Below are 20,570 nucleotides of genomic sequence, written 5' to 3'. Positions count from 1 at the left end.
CCCATTTTTAATTTCACATTTTTTTTATTATTTTTTCTACCCATTTACTTCAAAATCTTTTCAATTAAGTCCTTGTATATAATTATTGAACTTCATTTAAATCTTCATTTCTACCCACTTAATTTAAATTCCTTTCACTTACATCCCTCTATTTATTTATTTAAATTCATTTAAAACCGAATTTTTTATTTTTTATTTATTTTTTTTATGCCTAACGGGGTCCCGAATTCCCGTTAGGCAAACTCCCGTCCCGTCCCATTACTTAACGGGACGGGACTCCCGTTTGACCAATTAACGGGAGTCCGGGGTTGGGCGGTAGCGGGAGACGCGGGAGATCCCGCTAGGCCAGGTTTAGCTGTATTTATATATATATATATATATATATATAATTGATAAATTACATGAATCTCACTTGGACTATTACCGTACAACAAGTAAACCAAAAATAAGTCATTTAAATTTACACTCCTTCCGTCAAATTTTAACGGCTCATGAACAAACGACCGTCAAAATTAAGGACACAATTGTAAAATTGATGGGTGAATAATAAAGTAATAAGTTTAAAAATTAAATATGAATATACAAATATTGTTACTTTTTATTTCTTGTGAAATACAATTGTTTGTATAATCTATTAACCAAAAACAATTTACCTAAATTGGAACATGTAGAAAAATAAAAAAGATAATAAAAACCGTGTGAAAGAATAGTTTGTCACTAGATCATGTTTTTCTTGACAGGTTTGTCACAAAAATCAAGTTTTTGTGACAACCTTGTCAACAAATACATAATATTTTGACAAGCAAAACGATGGTTTTTGTGACTAACCATGTCAACAAATGTGGTCATTTGTGGCAAGTTGGCTACAAAATACTGATTTTGTTGACAAGTTAGTAGATCTCAGGAGTCGAACATCAGCTGTAATGTAGTAACTAGTAGTCCATCACAATTTAGTTGTAATGTTGCTTCTAGTAGGCCTACTTTTTCATATCTGGCATTATAGATTAGGACATGCATCTGAACATGTTGTACAAGCTGTTGTTCAAAATTGTACTGAAAAATTGTTGAATAAATAAAAGAATTGTGTGTGTTCTTCTTGTTGCTTAGGAAAGTTGCACAAATTTCCTTTTTCTCCGAATCTTACCACGCAATCTAAGCCTCTAGAATTGATCTATACTGATGTCTAGGGACCCGCACCTGCATTGTCCACAAATGGGTACAAATACTATGTCCACTTCATTGATAGTCACTCCAAATACACATGAGTCTACCTACTCAAACCAAAGATCAAACACTCACCTCCTTTAAACACTTCAAGTGCCAAATTGAATTACAGTTAGGGTGTCACATCATAGTTGTTGAGAGTGATGGTAGATGAGAGTATAGAGCTTTTACTTCCTTTATAAATGAGTATGGGATCAAACACCAAATCTTGTGCCCTCATGTAGATGAACAGAATGGCCTAGTAGAAAGAAAACATAGGCAAATCACTTAAACTTCTTTAGCTCTTATGGCTCATGCTTTTTTCCCTTTTAGACTTTGGGATGATGCTGTGAGAACAATTGTTTTAATAATCAACCGTCTCCCATCCAAAGCTATAGACAACAAACTGCCAATATCTGTGTTATTCAATAAGTCATCATCTTATAATAGTCTAAAAATCATTGGTTGTCTGAGCTATCCTGATCTAAGGCCTTATACCAAGAATAAGTTCAACTTCAAGTCCATTCTTTGTACTTTCATAGGTTATAGTGTCTTCCATAAAGGATATAAGTGCTTGTAAAAAACTGCTAGGGTCCACATTGCACAAAATGTCATTTGTGATGAGACAAAATTCCATTTTTCCAAGTTTGCTGTTACTCTCTTACATAGCCAGCAAACCACAAATCAACTTGTTAATACCATTCTTCATGTCATCCCTCAGTCACAAACCAATCACACACATCCCGCACAAGAGGCTGAACGTGTACATCACCATGTTGTTGATGCTAACCCTGCTCTTGAAACTGTCTCTCGAACTGAACAGGTAAATGATATCAGTCCACATACTGATGAAACATCATTTTCACCACAAGCTCAGAATCACCAGTCATCCACATCCACACACCTCAGTGAATACTCAATAGACTTAGCGATTGTCCTATATCAACTAGCCTCTTAAGTGCTACAACCACCACCTCCAACAAAAACCATGCTCACTCGTTCCAAAAATGGAGTCTTCAAGCCTAAAGCACTTCTTGTCACTCGTGAACCATCCACAACGGCCGAAGCTCTGCAGTTTAAAGATTGGAAACAAGCGATAAATGAGTACTTAGCTCTTATAAAAAATGGACCTTGGAGGCTGGTGGATTTACTTGCAAATAGAAGTGCTATTGGCTGTAAGCAAGGTTCGCATTATCGTTACTGTACTGAGACTTCAATTTTGAGGGTAAAAACGCTTACCGGAGGTGAAAACAAGGGGTATTCAAACAAAAAAAAAGGAAATCGGTACCGGCAGAAAATCGTTTACCGTAGAGGAAAACGGCAAAAAATGTAGGAAACCGATGGGTATTCAGACAATTTTTTTTTATTGTTGGATGAATATTCAACAGCTAAGTGTTAGGAATTCTTGCCCACGAGGGATAATAAATAAATGATTACTAAATAGAATAATGGTTTTCTTTACTAGCATGATATGATTGGTGGGTTGAGGTCAGAATATCATAATCAATAGCAACTATTATCCATAGCCTCCGTATTAAACTGAGTCACGTGTTGGGCACCTGAGTTCGAGCGGTGTTGCTAAAACATGGTCGATGACTGGTACATGCCTAGACAACTGTATCTAAAGTCATATATGCGGAACACTAGTGAAGGTTGATCACGACGTGCAAGCATTCTACACTTGTGGTAAGTGTACGACCCAGACAAACTTTGGTTGTAGATGTGTTGTTTAAGTACCGTTACGACACACTAACCGAGGTCGCTATGATGGTCACAGTGAGACTTGATCTAAATCCTTAAGTGTATGGACACTGGATCATGTTATCGCGCTCTTTGACTCATTTTCTAAAAGGCTACTATCATGCTAATCACAACTTATATCTTGGGAGTTTCATAGCATCATTCGAGTGGGAAGTGGTTGACAGATACGGAATCTAGCCTTCCTGAAAGAAGATCAATGTTCACTCACCTAAGGGTTGATTCCATAACCTATAGATTGCCGGCACTTCCGAAGTTTGTACGTTCGAAAGAATTTTTCGTTTCGGAAGCAACACTGCTTAGGGTATATATGTATCAAGAAAGGTATAACAGATTAATTGATCTTTCTCGATATGGGTTGAACCTGGAGGATCTTGATCATAAACTGACTAGATCAGTGGACACTCATCACGATGAGTAAATATAATTCTAGTATAAAAGAGAGTTCATTCTTGGCGTACCTAGGTGGAATCTGACCAAGATTAGAAAAATCGATGTGGAAAGAGTAAGGACTTTTTTTGTCTTTTCATCAGATTTGTTAAGCTTCTATTACTAAGTTCATAGTCCCTGATTCGGCTTCGATAAAACGAATAAAGAACCTCTAATAATAATGTGTTTCATTATTATAATCTCACTAGCTGTAGTCGTGATTGACAACATTAATTCTAAAATATGGGTATTTGCATATTTAAATAATTGTTTATGGTAGTATTAATTATTTATTGTTTGATCAAGTAAATAAATAATTAATTGGGTTTTAAGCAATTGGGCCTTGCACATAATGAAGTGGAATATTTTTTTAGGATCCCGGTACAAGGAAATAAAGGAGATAATCCTTGGCCGTGTGCTAAAATTCGTCCATGCTAATTATTAGTAGTTACCAATATTTTCTCTTCAGTTGTTTAAATAAAGGAGAAATAAAAATATTTAAAAAGAAATAAAATATTGTCCTTTATTCTCTCTCATGAATATTAGGAGAGAATAATATTTAAAAGGAAATAAGATATTGTCCTTTATTCTCTCTCATGAATATTATGAGAGAATAATATTTAAAAGGAAATAAGATATTGTCATTTATTTTCTCTCATGAATATTTATAGAGAATAATATTTAAAAGGAAATAAGATATTGTCATTTATTCTCTGTCATAAATATTAGTAGAGAATAATATTTAAAAGGAAATCAGATATTTTCTTTGTTCTCTCATTAATAAATATTCTATATTTAAGCAGAAAATAAAATCTCATAGATATTGATCTGATGGCTAAGAGAGAAAGTAAGATTCATGAGATGAGATCTTATGACCAAGCTTTGATTCAAGAGGAGTAAGAGGATCTGAAAGCTTGAAGAAAGATATCAAGTTGTTCAAAGACAAGGATCTGAAAACTTGAAGAAGGAGATTAAGGCATTTGAAGACGGATTGTGAAAGCTTGAAGTTTCTATTCGTGAGCCCAATCCGTAAGTTCTCTATGAGCCTCGCTCTTTGATCTTATTGGTTGCTTGACATGTTTGAATGCTTTCATTATTTAATTAATAAAGTAAATCTAGATCTGAAAGCTTGAAGAAGGATATCAAGTTGTTCAAAGACAAGGATCTGAAAACTTGAAGGAGGAGATCAAGGCGTTTGAAGACGGATTGTGAAAGCTTGAAGTTTCTGTTCGTGAGCCCAATCCATAAGTTCTCTATGAGCCTTGCTCTTTGATCTTATTGGTTGCTTGACATGTTTGAATGCTTTCATTATTTAATTAATAAAGTAAATCTAAATATTGTTAGATAACCATCCTTTTAATTAGCTCTTGTTGGTGTAATTAATTTATTCCGCAACTTATATGGTTATCAAGGTAAGCACATAATCCCAACTAGTTGCATCGGAGCAATCGTTTGTGTCTGATAACCCAATCGTTTCCTTACAAGTGGTATTGGAGCGATTGTTTGTGTCCGATACCACCTCTGTAATTACAACAAGTGGTATTAGAGCGATTGTTCGTGTATGATACCAGCCCTGTATTCTCCAACAAGTGATATTAGAGCGATTGTTCATGTCTGATATCCCAAGTGTTTCACCAACAAGTGGTATCAGAGCGATTGTTTGTGTCTGATACCACTCATTCGTCACCAACACTAAGACCACCCCAACGCTCCTTTTCGCCATGCATAAATTTGCAAAAATAAACATAAATTTCATATTTTACGAAACTAAACTACTTTTATTAAAACACGTACGACAAAATATAAAACACAAAGTTTAAACCAAGATAAAACTCAACATAAAGTACCATAAAGTTCAAAGTTTCTGGTCGGTTTCCGCGGAAAGTGAAACCTTGATTACAACACGTACGACAAAATATAAAACACAAAATTCAAACCAAGATAAAATTCAACATAAAGTAGCATAAAGTTCAAAGTTTCCGGTCAATTTCCGTGGAATGTCAAACCTTGATTACAACACGTACGACAAAATATAAAACACACTAATTAATAATTAATTATACGTGAAGTTTCTTGAGTGTCTCGTCACTCGTGAATGAAGAATCGTCGACGTCTTTGGCCAACCTCTTGACCCCGGGGTGCGATATTCTTGGATCAGAGGACCCTTAAGATCAACCTGGACCTTCATCTATTTCTTCGTCAGAGTCCCCTAGATTTTTTCGAAGGTCGGCTCGCATCGACTCACCCAAACCCTCACATTGCTTCTTCTTTTGAGAGTGTACGTAGAGCAACTCTCGCATTTTCTCTTGTACTTCATGAGGAACCTTGTCGCACATCTTCACACTATTTGTCTTGTCTATGTTCGCCAAGTGATTTTTCACACGAGCGATTCCACCAGGGCCTATATGATGTACCTGCAGAATTTGCATTTGCTTGCATTCGGTCGTCCTTCGATAGGCTCGCAATACTTCCGTGCCGGGTCGGACGCTATACTTCATCATCATATTAATTTAAAATCAATATATTCATCATCATAGTCATCAATTCATCAACATATTCATAATCATAATCATCAATTCATCATATTCTTCATCTCATATAAAGATATTCATAATCATAATCATCAATTTATCATCAAATTCATTTCAAATCAACATATTCATCATCATAATAATCTAAAATCAACATATTCATCATCATACTCGTCTAAAATCAACATATTAATCATTATAACCATCCATTCATCATCATATTCATGGATTAAAGCATAAACTTAAGAAAAAAATGAAAAATCCTCCAAATCCAAGATTTCCAAGGTGATTACCTCGGAAATATGACAAAAATGGCTTGCGACGAACGAAATCCGCCGGGAAGCACGACCATGGTGAAGGAAACCGGGAAAATGGACCGGAAATTAAGCAATTGTGGTCTCGGAGAAACGAAATCCGGGCGCCTAGGGTTTCGTCAAAATGAAGATGAGGAAGATGGGTTTTCTCGAAAAATAAAGCAAATGTTGCTTTTATAATATGGGAACCAGTTCAAAGGAATCCGGTCCAGTTCGACCGGGTTACGCTTGGGTTTAAGGAAGAAAAATGGTGTATCCCCTTACCCTTCCACTCCTCTCCGGTTCGCCGGTTCCCCAAAAAATTCAATCCATTTTTAAGCTCAAGAAAAATCCAAATCGCTTTATACTGAGGCACAAAGCCATATTTGTAGCCAAGGGTTTCATCAAGTAGCTGACTTTGATTACTGTGAGACGTTTAGCCATGTTGTTAAACCAACCACTATTCGAGTCATTCTCACCATAGCCATCAACAGAATATTGGAAAGCGCACCAAGTAGATGTGAAGAATGCATTTCTCAATGGGGATCTACAAGAGGAAGTTTTCATGTCTCAGCCATTTGGGTTTGAAGATCATTCAAGACCTAAGGCTGTGTGCAGACTTATCAAATCCATTTATGGACTCAAACAAACCCCGAGAGCTTGGTTTGAAAATTTGCACACAGTCTTGGTTAACCAAGGATTTCAGTTTGCTAGTTCTGATCATTCCTTGTTTACACTTCACTCAAGTTCACTCACCATCTTTATCATTGTGTATGTAGATGATATTCTCATCACGAGGAGTGATGACATTATTGTACAAGCTCTTATTCACAGACTTCACAACATTTTTTCTCTAAAAGATCTAGGAGAGCTGAGCTACTTCTTAAGAATAGAGGTTAAGAAGACTACTGATGATATTCTCTTGTCACAAACAAAGCACATCAAGGATCTCTTGATCAAGACAAAGATGAAACATGCCAAAGCTTTTACTGCACCATTTACCACTGGCCGCAAGTTTCTAAATTATGGTAGCTCACTAGTTGAGGATGTGCAACTCTACAGGAGCACAATTGCAACCTTGCAATATGTTACAATCACTAGTCTAGAACTGACCTTTAGCGTCAATAAGGTGTGCCAATTCATGCAGCAACCTCTAGCAGATCATTGGAAGGTCGTGAAGAAAATCTTGAGATATATGAGTGGCACTCTGACTCATAGGATTCATCCGACTCACTACTCTACTTCAGTCGTGTCATTGAACTTAACTGGAACTGTGATGCAGATTGGGCATCTGACGGAGTTGATAGGCGCTCCACGTTAGGGCTTTATCCCTTTTTTTGGTGGAAATCCTATCTCCTGGAAGTCCAAGAAGCAACACACCGTCTCGAGGTCTTCCACAGAGACAGAATATAGAAGTTTAGCCACTCTTGTTATTGAAGTTATGTAGACTGAGAACTTACTCACTGAAATTCACGAGCTCGTCAGTTCTTGTTGTGTGGTGTGACAACTTTAGTACTGTTCATCCCGCGAATCCAGTTCTACATGCTAGAACCAAACATATTGAATTTGGCTTGTACTTTGTGCTCGGAAAAGTACACCAAAAGAAGATTAAAGTTCAACATGTTCCCGCGCTTGATCAAGCAGCTGACGTTTTGACTAAACTCCTCTCTAGCTCTGTGTTTCCAAGATTGAGGTCTAAGCTCAAGGTTCTCGACTATTCCACTAGGAGCTTGCCGGTGGGTGTTGAGTAGCAACTCCACATAGCTCTAGTTAGTCTTGCTTATTAGTCAACTATAGACTCAACCCTAGTTATTTGTCAGTTATTAGTTTGTTAGCTAGAGTTAGAGTTAACGTTTGTAATATGAAGACTATATGTACTTTATTCTTGAATACTGAGAATCTAATGATGAAATCATTATCAAATATACTTCATTCATGAACTCATCATTTCTCTAAGAGTTCTCACATATTTTCAAAATATTTTTGTCGCAACACAGTTGTCAACCGTAATTTGTGTTTTTTTGGGATCATGGACACAAAATCGACCATCGACATTTCAACTAACTAATAAATGTATTCATAAACATTTACTTTTATTTTAGTAAAGCACATAAAAGATGTTGATAATTATGTCCGATTCTCAAATTTCTTCAAGGAAGTAATATCAAGTTTGAGGGGAGTTGCATATTAAGTTGATTTGTAAAAATTGCAAGCTTATGGCCGTCCTCAAAGAAAAAATGGCGATCGCCGGAGGCAACGGTTGTTGAAAGAGAGAATGGAGGTGGTCGGAGGCGAGACTGGCGGTCAAGTTTTGGGGTTCGGTGGATTCTTCATTTCATGAGAAAACGGGTTTATGTTTGGTTGTTATTTTTGGGTAGGTGCAGGGGGGATTATAGGAATATTGAAATGTTGTTTCTTTAAATTGGTTATTTTTTTAAATAAACTTCTAATTATTTATTTATTTTTTTAAGAAATTGGTCTGCTTCGGCTATATACGTACCCTGCTCTTTCTTAATATATCTCTATTTTGGGTATGGAAAAATTAAACATGTATTTTTTTTTACTAATATTCAAAATAATCTACGTCGTCATTTTCATCGACTACTGCAATTTTTATCGAAATACGCAATTTTCATTAACGTGTGTTTTCTTCATATTTTCACATTTTTTTTTTGTCGCAATCACTACTAGAATAAAGGGCATTAACAACGTCCTAAAAACTTCTTCAAATATGTTTTACGACGCTGAAAGGAGCGTCGTTTATGCTTAAAACTCCGTTGTATCACACCACGCTTAAGAACACATGGAAGCGCATATACATGGACACCGGCCACCATAACTTTTGATTTTTGGGATTATGGACACAAAATCGGCCACCGACATTTCAACTATTATTGCAGCTAATTAATAAAAATTTATCGATAAACATTTTACTTTTATTTTAGTAAAAAACATAAAAGATGTTAATAATGATGTCCGATAGGGCTATAGTGTGTCTAATACCAAATTTCCCGGATGAAATAAAATCAGAGTTGCATATTAAATTGATTAGTAGAAATTACATCTGATAGCGCTATAGTGTGTCTAATCTTTTTTATTTTTTATTTTTTTTTAATTTTTTTTTATCATCAAGATTATAGTATTTTTCAAGTTGTGGTAAAAAATCATTTTTCTTGATTTTTACAGTTTTATTTTTTAAATTTTGTATACTGTTTTGGACTATATTTAAGTTTGTTTAATGTTTACTAATTCATTTATATAGAAAATAATTATATACAGATTAAAAAAACAATATTTTTGAAATGATTTAAACATCCACTATTTTAAAAATATTTTACTTTATAACACTATTCTTATAATTTTACCGATTGTTTTTGGGGGAATTGAGCATATAGCTCATATAGACCCATCCCCTACATTTAAAATTATAGTTTAATTTTAATAATTAAAAAATAGTTCAAATGAAGATAAGACGTACGTATACGCCGCACTACGAGAGACTTAGGCATGGATTGGACTATAATTTTAATATTTTAATTATTGAGTTATAAATTTAATTAAGAGTATCCTCTTAATTATGTCATATATTTTCTTCTTGATTTTGGGTATTGATGTTTGGGCTTTAGGAGTTTTTAAGTCCAAACATTGATGTAGTATCTAAATAATGGTTCTGTTTCTAGAAACTAAATCCATTGAGTTCTCTAGGTGATAAGGGTTAAAGTAGAGTTGTGGAAAAAAAAAATCCAAAGAATCATCTGTAGTCATTAATTAGATTAGAGTTGTAATGAAAAAAATCCTAACCATTCATTTTTAAATGTCATTAGTGTAAATAAATCCAGCCAATAATTAAAAGAAATCAATAATATAATAACATAATTGGCTTCCACTTTCTAAAATTTCATCACCCAAAATATAAGCCCTTCTTGATCACCTAAAGTTTCATTCATACAGTTTCGAGTTCTCTCTTCTCTTATAAGAATAGGACGTTGTACTAACAACTAAAAGAAAAAGCACAATATACTTTCCTTGAAGCCTTAATTTTCTCACTTCAGTTTGTTTTGTTGAAAACGTTGGAAAATAGAGAGAGACAGAGGAAAATGGAAGAGAACATTAAGGGTTTGATTCATCTGTATGTGACAATGTTTCTCTATTTTTTTGGAAGCTCCTTAGTCGTTTCGAGTTTAACAGATGTGACTATGTTGGCTCTTTGTCCCGGTAGAGACGAGTGTTCTTATGCCATTTATCTCTCCGGATTTCAACAAGCGGTATGTAAAACCCACCCTTTTATTTCATCCCATTTTATGTGTTTTGTATACATCTTCTTCTTCTTCTTCTTCTTCTTCTTCTTCTTCTTCGTCCACTTCTTTATTTTATAGTATTCTCATCATCGTAATGCAAAGGAGTTCTCTCTCTCTCTCTCTCTCTCTCTCTCTCTCTCTCCTCAATTAGTGAGACTAGGAGTAGAAGGGGAAGTGTTCTTACATCTATTATTAGCTATATATGTTCTTGTGGTAGATCTCCGAATTTGAGTCAACATTAAGACTATCTAACTAGGTCATTCTCTTTCTCAAGATATTAGAGGGTAATTAAAATTATCTGGTGATAATTAAAACCCAGTTTCTATCCAGGAATTATTAGAGGAAGGCTTAAAGTATTTAATTAGTGCAAAGAGTTTGGCTTGATCTAGAGCTGCATAACTGATGGGAAATGAATAATCCTTGAAAACTAAGCGGGTTCTTGAAAGGGATTAGTTTTGGTATTTAATATTGCTGTTTTTTCTTTAGTCATGACAGTTACCACTTATTATTTCGTTTATCATTTCTACAAAAAGATTTATCTCGTGTTTTAAAATATACCATTTTTTAACACGTACTTGTACTTTTGAGTTTTGCGTTAATAACTTGTCACTCTAACTAGCCATGCATTTATAGTTAAACATGAAGTAGTCATCACCTAAATTTTCGAACCACCAGGTCAGATATTCATCACCCACCCATCTTAAAATATTAATTGATTTCTACATTAAAAAAATGGAAACGTAACGCACATCTCGTTTTCCGTTAATAATATATAGCGTACTTATTAATCTTTGTACGTAAGTAGTAAAAAAAAATATGGTCCCAATTTTTTATTTTTTATTTTTTATTTTTAAAGAGAAAGCCTTGTTAAATAGATAAATTTGGATACATATAATAATATATTTTGTAGCGTTAGATTATAAACTCCATATTTTTATCTTTTAAATTTAGTATATCCTTCATTTATCCCATCTATTACTTCAGATTTTTCTGGCCTTTTGATATACACTCGGCTAAGGAACAAAACTTGAATGTGATCCAAGGGAAAGAAAACAAATGTTATGCTATACGTTATGTTTTTTTTTTATAATTTTTTTTTGAAAGACAACTACGTTATGTTATCTTATTTTTTTTTTTTTAAATTGGTTTGAAAGAAGAGCTGAAAAATACAGTATATTCAAAGAGCTCACTCAGAGAAAATAAAGTTTTAAAATTAATTCAATAAAAATTAAACAGAAAAAGAAAATAGAAGAACAAGAAGAAAGAAAAGAAAAAAAAATTGATTTGGGTAATAAGAAGAAGGAAAAAAACCGAAAGAAACATATCCTTATTTTTTTTATTGTATTAAAATAACTTGTTTCTATTTCACCATCATAGCGTATATTTTTTTCTTCTAGATATATATGACTTAAATAATTAAGGACAACAATTAATTTGATAGTAATCTGAATATTATCTGAATAAATACAAGATTATAATTACATCATCATCAGTTCTAACAGCAACAGTCGAAGCTTTAAATGTATATTATTTTTTCTCTTTTTGTTAAATGTTAAATAGATATAATACATATATATTTACATATAATTTTTCCATAATTAGAAAATGAGTATTTGCAGATCATAGGAATTGGAATGGTGGTTGTGACACCCGTGATGGGCAATCTATCAGATAAATATGGCCGAAAATCTCTACTCTCAATCCCAGTGACGCTCAACATTATTCCGCTAGGTACTTTCTTTATTACTATTATCGATGATAATTATCATGTAACACGATGGTGAAGTTTTTTTTTATTCTTATTGACAAATTTATAAACATATATAAAAAAAAACTATTTAAAAAAATTGACTATTAGTAAAATAGTCAAAGTATTTAATTTTTTTAGTAAAATAGTCAAAGTCATGTTGTCTATTTTTTAACATCATCAATAAAAATATCGACATGTGTATAAGCAATTAACAGCTGTGATTTGTTTTTACTGAGATGTGGTAAAAAAATTAATTAACATCTGGTACTTGCAATTTTTGACAAATATTAATTTTTATTACTAATTTTAGAAAAGTCTTCGCTACTTTGAAAATCTATTACTTTTAGTTAACTATTTAGCTATAACAGTTTTACTTTTAATTTCTATGCAAACAGATATAGGTAAATATATCATTACGATTCATATATTGATTTAAACACACTAAAATTGTATAATTTTATAATGAAATTTAGACTACAAAAGTATATGCTTTTAATTTTTTCAGATATTCATATGATGAAAGGTTTATTAATTAGTGATTTTATATGTTTACTAAATATGTTTTTTTATAAGTAAATCCTTTAAATCGGAGTTCTTGTGTAGTGATAGTTCTTCTTCTGTAATAGTTGAAATAGCAGGAATAGTCTTTGAGTTTTCTGAGCTATAGATTATGCTTTAAAGTAGTTAGTGTATAGAAATACTTTAAGCTAGCTTTTTTTCTTTTACTAAACAGTTCACAACTTGAAACCTTGTTTAAAACGTACATATATATACGGTATGATTACGCAATATTAATTTTTAAATTACTCAATTATGTTATATATAAGAATATTAGTTAGACACACACACACACACACACACACACACATGTACACCAAGTGGTTTGCTGAGTCGTTGGTCTGATATCAAATCACCATTCGAAATACTTTATGTGCTTACTCTTAATCTCTATCATACCTTTCTATTTGGTTGGTGATCTCATCATCCATATCAACCTGAAAGTTTTCATTTATTATTTTATAGTACGCGTGGTTAAATATCCCTTTATTTTTTTATATTTTTTTTCTTAGTGAAAGTCTTAACTGAATCTCAATGCATATACATGTCAAAAAACCAAACATGATGTACGTGATACTTCAGCATGTGTGTGTATATATATATATATATATATATATATATATATATATTACCATTATATTTCAGTGTCTCCGTTTAGTGCTAGTTTTCAACAAGATTATTAATATCCATAAAATTCAAGGTATTGTAGTATTTTCATATATTTTAATTAAAAATAAATAAAAATATTTCATATGTGTGTGTGTGTGTTTGTTTTTTTTTTTTATTAAGGAAATGATTTCATATTTGTTTTTTAAAAAAAGTAAAAGATTATAGTTTTAATTATGTTCTTAAATTTTACTATAAACCTAAGAAATTGACTTGTGCCTTTACAACTTTTTAGCCATAATTATTCTCTTGCATTAAATAATAGAAATACACACATATATATATACATATATATATATATACATATATATATATATATATATATATATATATATATATATATATATATAAGCATAATTACTTGTGCCCTAAAAAAAAAGAGTCTATTTTACCGAAAAGTTTAAGAAACTTGTACTTGGTTGACCTACAAAGGTGGAATGGGGGGTGATTAAAATTAATGATTTCGGTATCAAAATTATTAGAAGAATAGTTGACATTAATTAATAGTAACGTAATTAAAGCTATGCGGCCCAATTATATATAAGTCTACTTTTAAATATGTAATATATGTTATATTTAATGGACGTTATTCATTAACATAATTCTTTATTAATAAACTAAAAAGTTAGCGATTAAGTATCTGCCTATTCATTTGTAACAGATTTATTATATACATGGTTCAAAATCAGGGTTAATGATAGTTCTTTGTATTATAAGTCTATGATTGTAACAAACGATCATAAAAAAATAATATCTTTTGAGTAATATATTGTATTCAATTTAAGGGCACTTCTACCCATCGAACTATTTTTTTTTACTATTTAAACGTAAGATTTGTCAAAATATTTGAGGTATCAATATTGTTACTTCTAATTAGTTAAGCTTAAACAAAAAATATTTATTTCATTAATACAATCAACATATTTAAGTGTCGTTAGCTCATTTTTATATTTAAAATTTGAGTATGTATTAAAAAATTGACGAACACAATTACAATATTATATTTTTCTATTATGTGATATTGATTTATTAATTTGGTTGGGACAGCAATTCTGGCGTATAGCCGATCAACAAATTTTTACTACGCCTTTTATGTGACAAAGACTATAACCGGCATGATCAGCGATGGAAGCACTTCTTGCCTTGCCCTTGCATATGTGGTAAAATCACATAACTCCTTATAAATAGAAATTTAAGAAAATGAAACAGAATTCTGATACACAATGTTATAAACATATTTTTATTTACACTAAATAGACTTAACCTTCAATGCTTTAAATGTACTGCTTTCTTGCCTTTTTTTTTCTTCTTCTTAATATCATTCATCTCTTTCATTTTTTGTTACTTGATAATCACATTCAAAATTCGTATTATTCGTATTTGAACGAAAAGCAGAAGTTCAGTACAGTCAATTTAAGCTTGAACCAGCATTTTTTGTATGGATTTTGAAGAATTTAGTTAGTATCTATTTGATTCCAATTTTAAATTATAAAACATAAATAGTAATTTTACTAATATTTTGTAATGTTTTTAAATGGACATAAATGGTTACTCGTTAAGCTCCCCTAGTATTAATAAATAATTGAGAAAAGGAAATAATTTTTTTTGTGTGCAATTCCATCATCAGAAAACGTCAGAAAAAGTGGTATATGATTTCTATAAGATTTCAAATTAATTTTAACTGTTTTCAATGTTTTCCGATATTTTTCCTACTTCTTATCCAAATATTCTCAATAGGCATCGAATTTCATTGGAAAACAAGAAACGTGTTTATGAGCGCACTTAAACTTTACTTTTTATTCAAAAACAGAATGTGATTTTGGACTTTTAGAATGGAAAGATATACAAACTAAGATATGTGAAGAAGATTAACAGAAAAACATAATGTGAGGAAAAGAAAAAAATATGAAGTATAGAAGGTTAGGTTAGGGATATATAATATATTCATTCGAAAATAGAAAAATTTACATATAGTTTTCCAATTTTAATTTTAAATATGTATATTTGTATATACATATATATATATATATATATATATATATATATACATTTTTCTATTATCAATATAAGGTATTAGTGTGTAGAATTTTTCAACATTTGTCATTCTAAATTTACTAGGATAATAATAGAGAAATTTCTCATTGAATGTGATTAGGCGGACAATGTTCCAGTGGGAGGAAGAGCCTCAGCATTTGGAATCCTGTCTGGAGTCTTATCAGCTTGTTTTGTTTGCGGAAACTTTACGTCTCGTTTTCTCTCTACAGATCACGCGTTTCAGGTGTCTATTTCTTACCAATCAAAATTATTAATAATACTAATTTTTATCATAAATATCATACTATTAACCATGGGCGGCGGAGCCATATATAAAACATAGGGCATGTTCAAAGTTCAAACGTGAAAAATAAAATAAATTATGAATACAACCATATTGAAAAAATACATTAACTGGAAAAATTAAAGCGAAGAAGAGTTAAGATTAAATTCTAGAAAAATCAATTGAAAATTTTAATTATAAATAAATTTAGAAGGGATCAAATATAAATTCATTAGATAAATACAAAAGTAAAGCATTTAAATATATATATATATATATATATATTATATATATATATATATATATATATATATATATATATATATATATATATATACACACACACACAGAAAAGAAAGTTAATAGTAGTGTTCTCACGTAGATAATATAGTTGAAAGAAAAAAAAAATTGGTATCATGCGATTTCATTGGATTTCTCCAAATTACAACGAGGTTTGACAGTGGTAGACCGATGATAAATTTTTAAAAGAAATTAGTGAAAAGTATTTTTTTTTCTCAAAGATGTCTATAAATTCTCAATTCAAAATTAAGTCATGTGGATTTTTTTTACCAGAAAAAGTTGGAACAACATCCGTACAAATTGATTCTTTCTTATACATGAACTCAAGAACAACTTTTCATGATACTTTTTATTTTTATATTTTTTAGAGCAAAAGAATTAGTAATTAAAAGTACTTGAAATAACTACATAAAATGATGATAAAAGTACTATTTGGGTTACCCTATCTAAAATATACCTTTAGTTATTTTAAGATGAAAAAAATCCGAAAGCCATTCAATACTTTGTCATTATATTTACTTATTGATTTATAAGTTTTTGTAAAGGAATTTTGTTTTAGGTGTGACTCGAATACACTAAGGCAACCCATTGTGGACCAGCCACATTTAAAGTTAACACTTGATTATTAATTTTTTATTTTTTTACTTTTTTTTTTAATGTTATTATGTTGTATCTTCCGGCTACAGCAAAAACTAATAATGTCATTTTCTAAACGACCAAGCAAGGTACTATAAGGATCTTTTATATATAATAGTTGAATATACGCGTTTGCGCGTTGGAGAGAGAGAGAGAAAATGAAAAGAAAAAAAAAACTAAAAGCCGTCACGTGTCGCCGCCTGACGAAGTCACGTGACGGATTCCGGATGAAAAGGAACAAAAGTTCTTTTTATTATATATATATATATATATATATATATATTATTTATATATTCGATTCGTTTAAATAATATTTTACATTTATAGATTGTTTTTTTTTTTACTTTGTGGTGTGATGAGAAAAGGCGGCTGCGTTGGTATCAATGGCTGCAGCTGTGTACATGAGAATTTTCCTCAAGGAAAGCATTCATGTTGACCTTCATCACCATGGTTTGACCAAAACCTTACTAAAACCCGAACACGACATCGAAAAAATTCCCACGCCACCGCAAAAGACGAGTGCATCGAAGAAGATTCCGGCCATCAAAGATCTTATTTGCTTGGTCAAGAGTAGGTAATAAATGAACCAAAAACTAAAATTACACATTTTGATTTTTTTTTATCGATACAATTTATTAAAAAAAATAAAATAATGCTTTAGACTGTTCCATGAAATAATTTATTTTAGGTGATTGACGACTATTTACAATGAATAGCTTGTTTCCGAAATTAAGACCCTTTCTATTTCTAAGAGCTATAGAATGACATGAATTTCTATTTTGCAGCAAGACATTTTCACAAGCAGCGGTAGTGTCCTTCTTTCATAGTGTCGGTGATGCCGGGTTACAAGCTACAATGATGGTAATGTGCAGCTCGGGCAAAAAAAATCATCATCAAAATTCAATATATCATGATATACGAATCGTGTTATTATAAACTAAAATGGGTTTTTTTTTATTTATAATAATATCGAAAATGTACCGGTATAGCCAGACAAGCATGTTAGGGGCTACATAAAATTTCTTTTCTTAGAAAGACTAGTCTGAAATTTTGCGACATAAACTGAAAAAAGAAAAAAATATATATTAGTAAAAATGTTATTTGGATAATTTAAGGGGTTAAGCATAGTTTTTTTTATTTTTTTTATTGATTTAATAGTGCTGAACGTGTTATTATTTGGATGAAGTGTCTATATTGAATTTTTTAATTCCGATGCAGTATTTCTTAAAGGCTCGTTTTCAATTCGACAAGGATCAGTTTTCATATATGATGCTAATTACCGGTGTTGCAAGCTCGATTTCTCAGGTATTATTTTACATGCCATTTTTTATGGATATGTTTTTCGGGCAGAAAAAATTATAACTCGTTTTAATCAATACAAGATTAAGACCGCATAAAATATACCTCCAGTTTTCACATAATGTCACAATCATCCTCTCAGTTTCATGACCATATTAATTAGTTTTATCGCCGTATCATAAACTTGGCTTCAGTTAAACATTTTTATATAAATGTTATGTATCAACACTTTTAAAATCACTCTTTAGTCAACAAGTTTCTATTTTCAATATATATATATATATATATATATATATATATATATATACTTTTTTGTTTAAATATTTCTTAAAACTCCAAAATAATTGAAACTAGACTTATAAATAGTCAAAACTTTGTCTAAAATTGGTGAAATAGCTAAAAAAAAAAAATTATGAAACATCTTCAAGTAGGAAGAGTCAATAAATTTTTGACCCTGCCAAGAAGTTATTTTTACAATGGTAAACTTCTTTTATATGTGTCAAAAGTTTGATTATCAAGCTTCAGTTTTTTTAAAAAACGTAACATTGACTATTTTGTTAAAAGCTTACAATACCAGAAGTTTTATTAATAAATCAGTTTCAACTTGCAAGTGGCCATTCTTAATTCCTTTTTCATGCTGTTGACCGATGGATAATTTTGTAAGAAAATATACAATTGATATTTCCCCTTACAAGATATTGTATTATTTGGTATAAATATATGCTGTTCTTTTATTTTTCCTACAGCTCTTCTTCATGCCTCTTGTGGCACCAATTTTTGGAGAGGAAACATTGCTCTCTTTCGGGCTTTTCGTCGGGACTATAAATGTATGTGCCTTTTACTGTCACTATTACGTTTAATTTAATTTTATTTTTCTTTCAATCTTACACTATTACATTTATGTAATAATTCGTCGATCGACTGCATTGAACTATTTGAATTTATTTTTATATAAATCAACATTAAAAATATAAAATACTGACTATATTCTTACCGAATTTTGGCTCAGATGGTTATCTTCAGCGTATCATGGTCGGCTTGGGTAATTTATCCTCTTTAAATATAGTAAAGAAGTGTCCAGATTTTATTAATAAGAAAATTTCAATTTTCACTTGTTAAGTTGTTAACAGCTATAAGCTTAACTATACAGTTTTATTTTCTTCCCAATATCTTTCAGGTACCTTATATAATTTCAGGGTTTTCTGTTTTCTCCATGTTTTCATATCCTACAGTAAGTTTTATTCCTTAATTTATTTTGTATGATATATTTTGTGTTACATTTTACGTGAAAAATCTTTGGCCGCGCGTCACAGGTCCGTAGTATTGCATCAAAACAAGTTGGCCCTGATGAACAGGTATATATTTCAGATTAAATCTGCATAAACCATGATTTTATCATCTTGGTTATTTTATTTAACTGACAGAAAACCAAAATATATATATATATATATATATATATATATATATATATATATATATACAGGGTAAAGTTCAGGGATGTCTTTCCGGGTTAAGCTCTTTGGCCACCATTATATCTCCATTTATTTATAGTCCTTTAACAGGTTTGCTCAATTCTAGATACCTAACAATAAACTCTCTTTCAATCATAAACTACAAAGATTATGCAAATGTTAACCTTTTCATCTTCACATTTCAGCGCTATTCCTATCTGATAAAGCTCCATTTTACTTCCCCGGTTTCAGTATTTTGTGCGCTGCACTCGCTATTGTAAGAGTCTATAAACCACAAAAATAAAAATAATAATAAAAATAAAAATCTCTTACTTTATTGATATATTTAGTGGACACTAACATTATTATCATTATCTTGTTTTTTTTTGGGTGTAGGCCATTTCCTTTATCCAAAGCACTATGATAAAACCGGGTCCTTCAATAAAATCAGACCAACTGAACTAAAGATCAGATGAGTGGGGTTGAGAATCTTTAGCTACCATGTAAAACACATGTGCTTCTACAGCCAAGCTTTATACAACATCGATATATAAATTACAAAATGGAATAATGTTCTTAAACAATGTGTACCTGCAAGCAAGAAATTTATTCTTAGAAATACAATTTACATGAGAGCTTGAGCTAAAAGTATTGGAGATGTACGTTGGTATTTTACTGATTAATATGTTTTAAGATATATATTAGATTAATTAACTGTGGGCTTAATGTATTAGTTGCCTGTAATCTAATTTAGAAGCCCGAATAGACTAATTGGAATATGGTCAAATATGTAGGCATCTTATATTAGACCTTATAGGGCTTTATCAACATCTTAATTTAAGCAATATATAATTTTTTTTTTTTTACAAAGACACGAAGCATTCCATTAGAATTAGAATAAGGGTAAATTACCCACAAATATAGAATTAGAACATTTTTTTAAACACAACACAACACAAAAAGTTGGATCATCGGATCCAACACTAAGTACTGATGTTCGCCCAATATGTGCTTACTTCCAACAAAATGAAAAACAAAAAATACACACCGCTTCGAGCACATTTTGGCTCTTTCGTAGTAC

At 31.2% G+C, this 20,570-nt stretch overlaps 1 protein-coding gene across 1 annotated transcript; it reads left to right on the top strand.

Annotated features, from left to right (window-relative positions):
• The first annotated feature begins 10,240 nt into the window (after positions 1–10,240).
• On the top strand, positions 10,241–20,278 carry LOC149389551 (uncharacterized). The gene is made up of 14 exons (XM_089623784.1): positions 10,241–10,479; positions 12,132–12,243; positions 14,534–14,646; positions 15,642–15,764; positions 17,105–17,313; positions 17,525–17,600; positions 17,958–18,044; positions 18,785–18,865; positions 19,048–19,080; positions 19,216–19,269; positions 19,352–19,393; positions 19,522–19,600; positions 19,696–19,766; positions 19,886–20,278. Exons 1-14 carry the CDS (start codon positions 10,312–10,314, stop codon positions 19,952–19,954), a joined length of 1,317 nt encoding a protein of 438 aa, XP_089479910.1. The 5' UTR covers positions 10,241–10,311; the 3' UTR covers positions 19,955–20,278.
• Positions 20,279–20,570: the final 292 nt, after the last annotated feature.

This window comes from Urtica dioica, chromosome 8 (genome assembly GCF_054948205.1).
Source record: "Urtica dioica subsp. dioica isolate 48M chromosome 8, U.dioica_male_clone48M_v1_H2, whole genome shotgun sequence".
NCBI classification, from domain to species: Eukaryota; Viridiplantae; Streptophyta; class Magnoliopsida; order Rosales; family Urticaceae; genus Urtica; species Urtica dioica.
The sequence above is the reverse complement of the archived record's forward strand: the minus strand, read 5'-3'. Positions and strand labels throughout refer to the sequence as shown.

Bases quoted from the DNA above. Each gene is read 5' to 3' on its own strand.
- LOC149389551 (XM_089623784.1), top strand. From the start codon at position 10,312: ATGGAAGAGAACATTAAGGGTTTGATTCATCTGTATGTGACAATGTTT. The intron at 14,647-15,641 runs GTAAAATCACAT...GAATGTGATTAG, and splicing joins GCCTTGCCCTTGCATATGTG to GCGGACAATGTTCCAGTGGG. The intron at 15,765-17,104 runs GTGTCTATTTCT...TGATGAGAAAAG, and splicing joins CTACAGATCACGCGTTTCAG to GCGGCTGCGTTGGTATCAAT.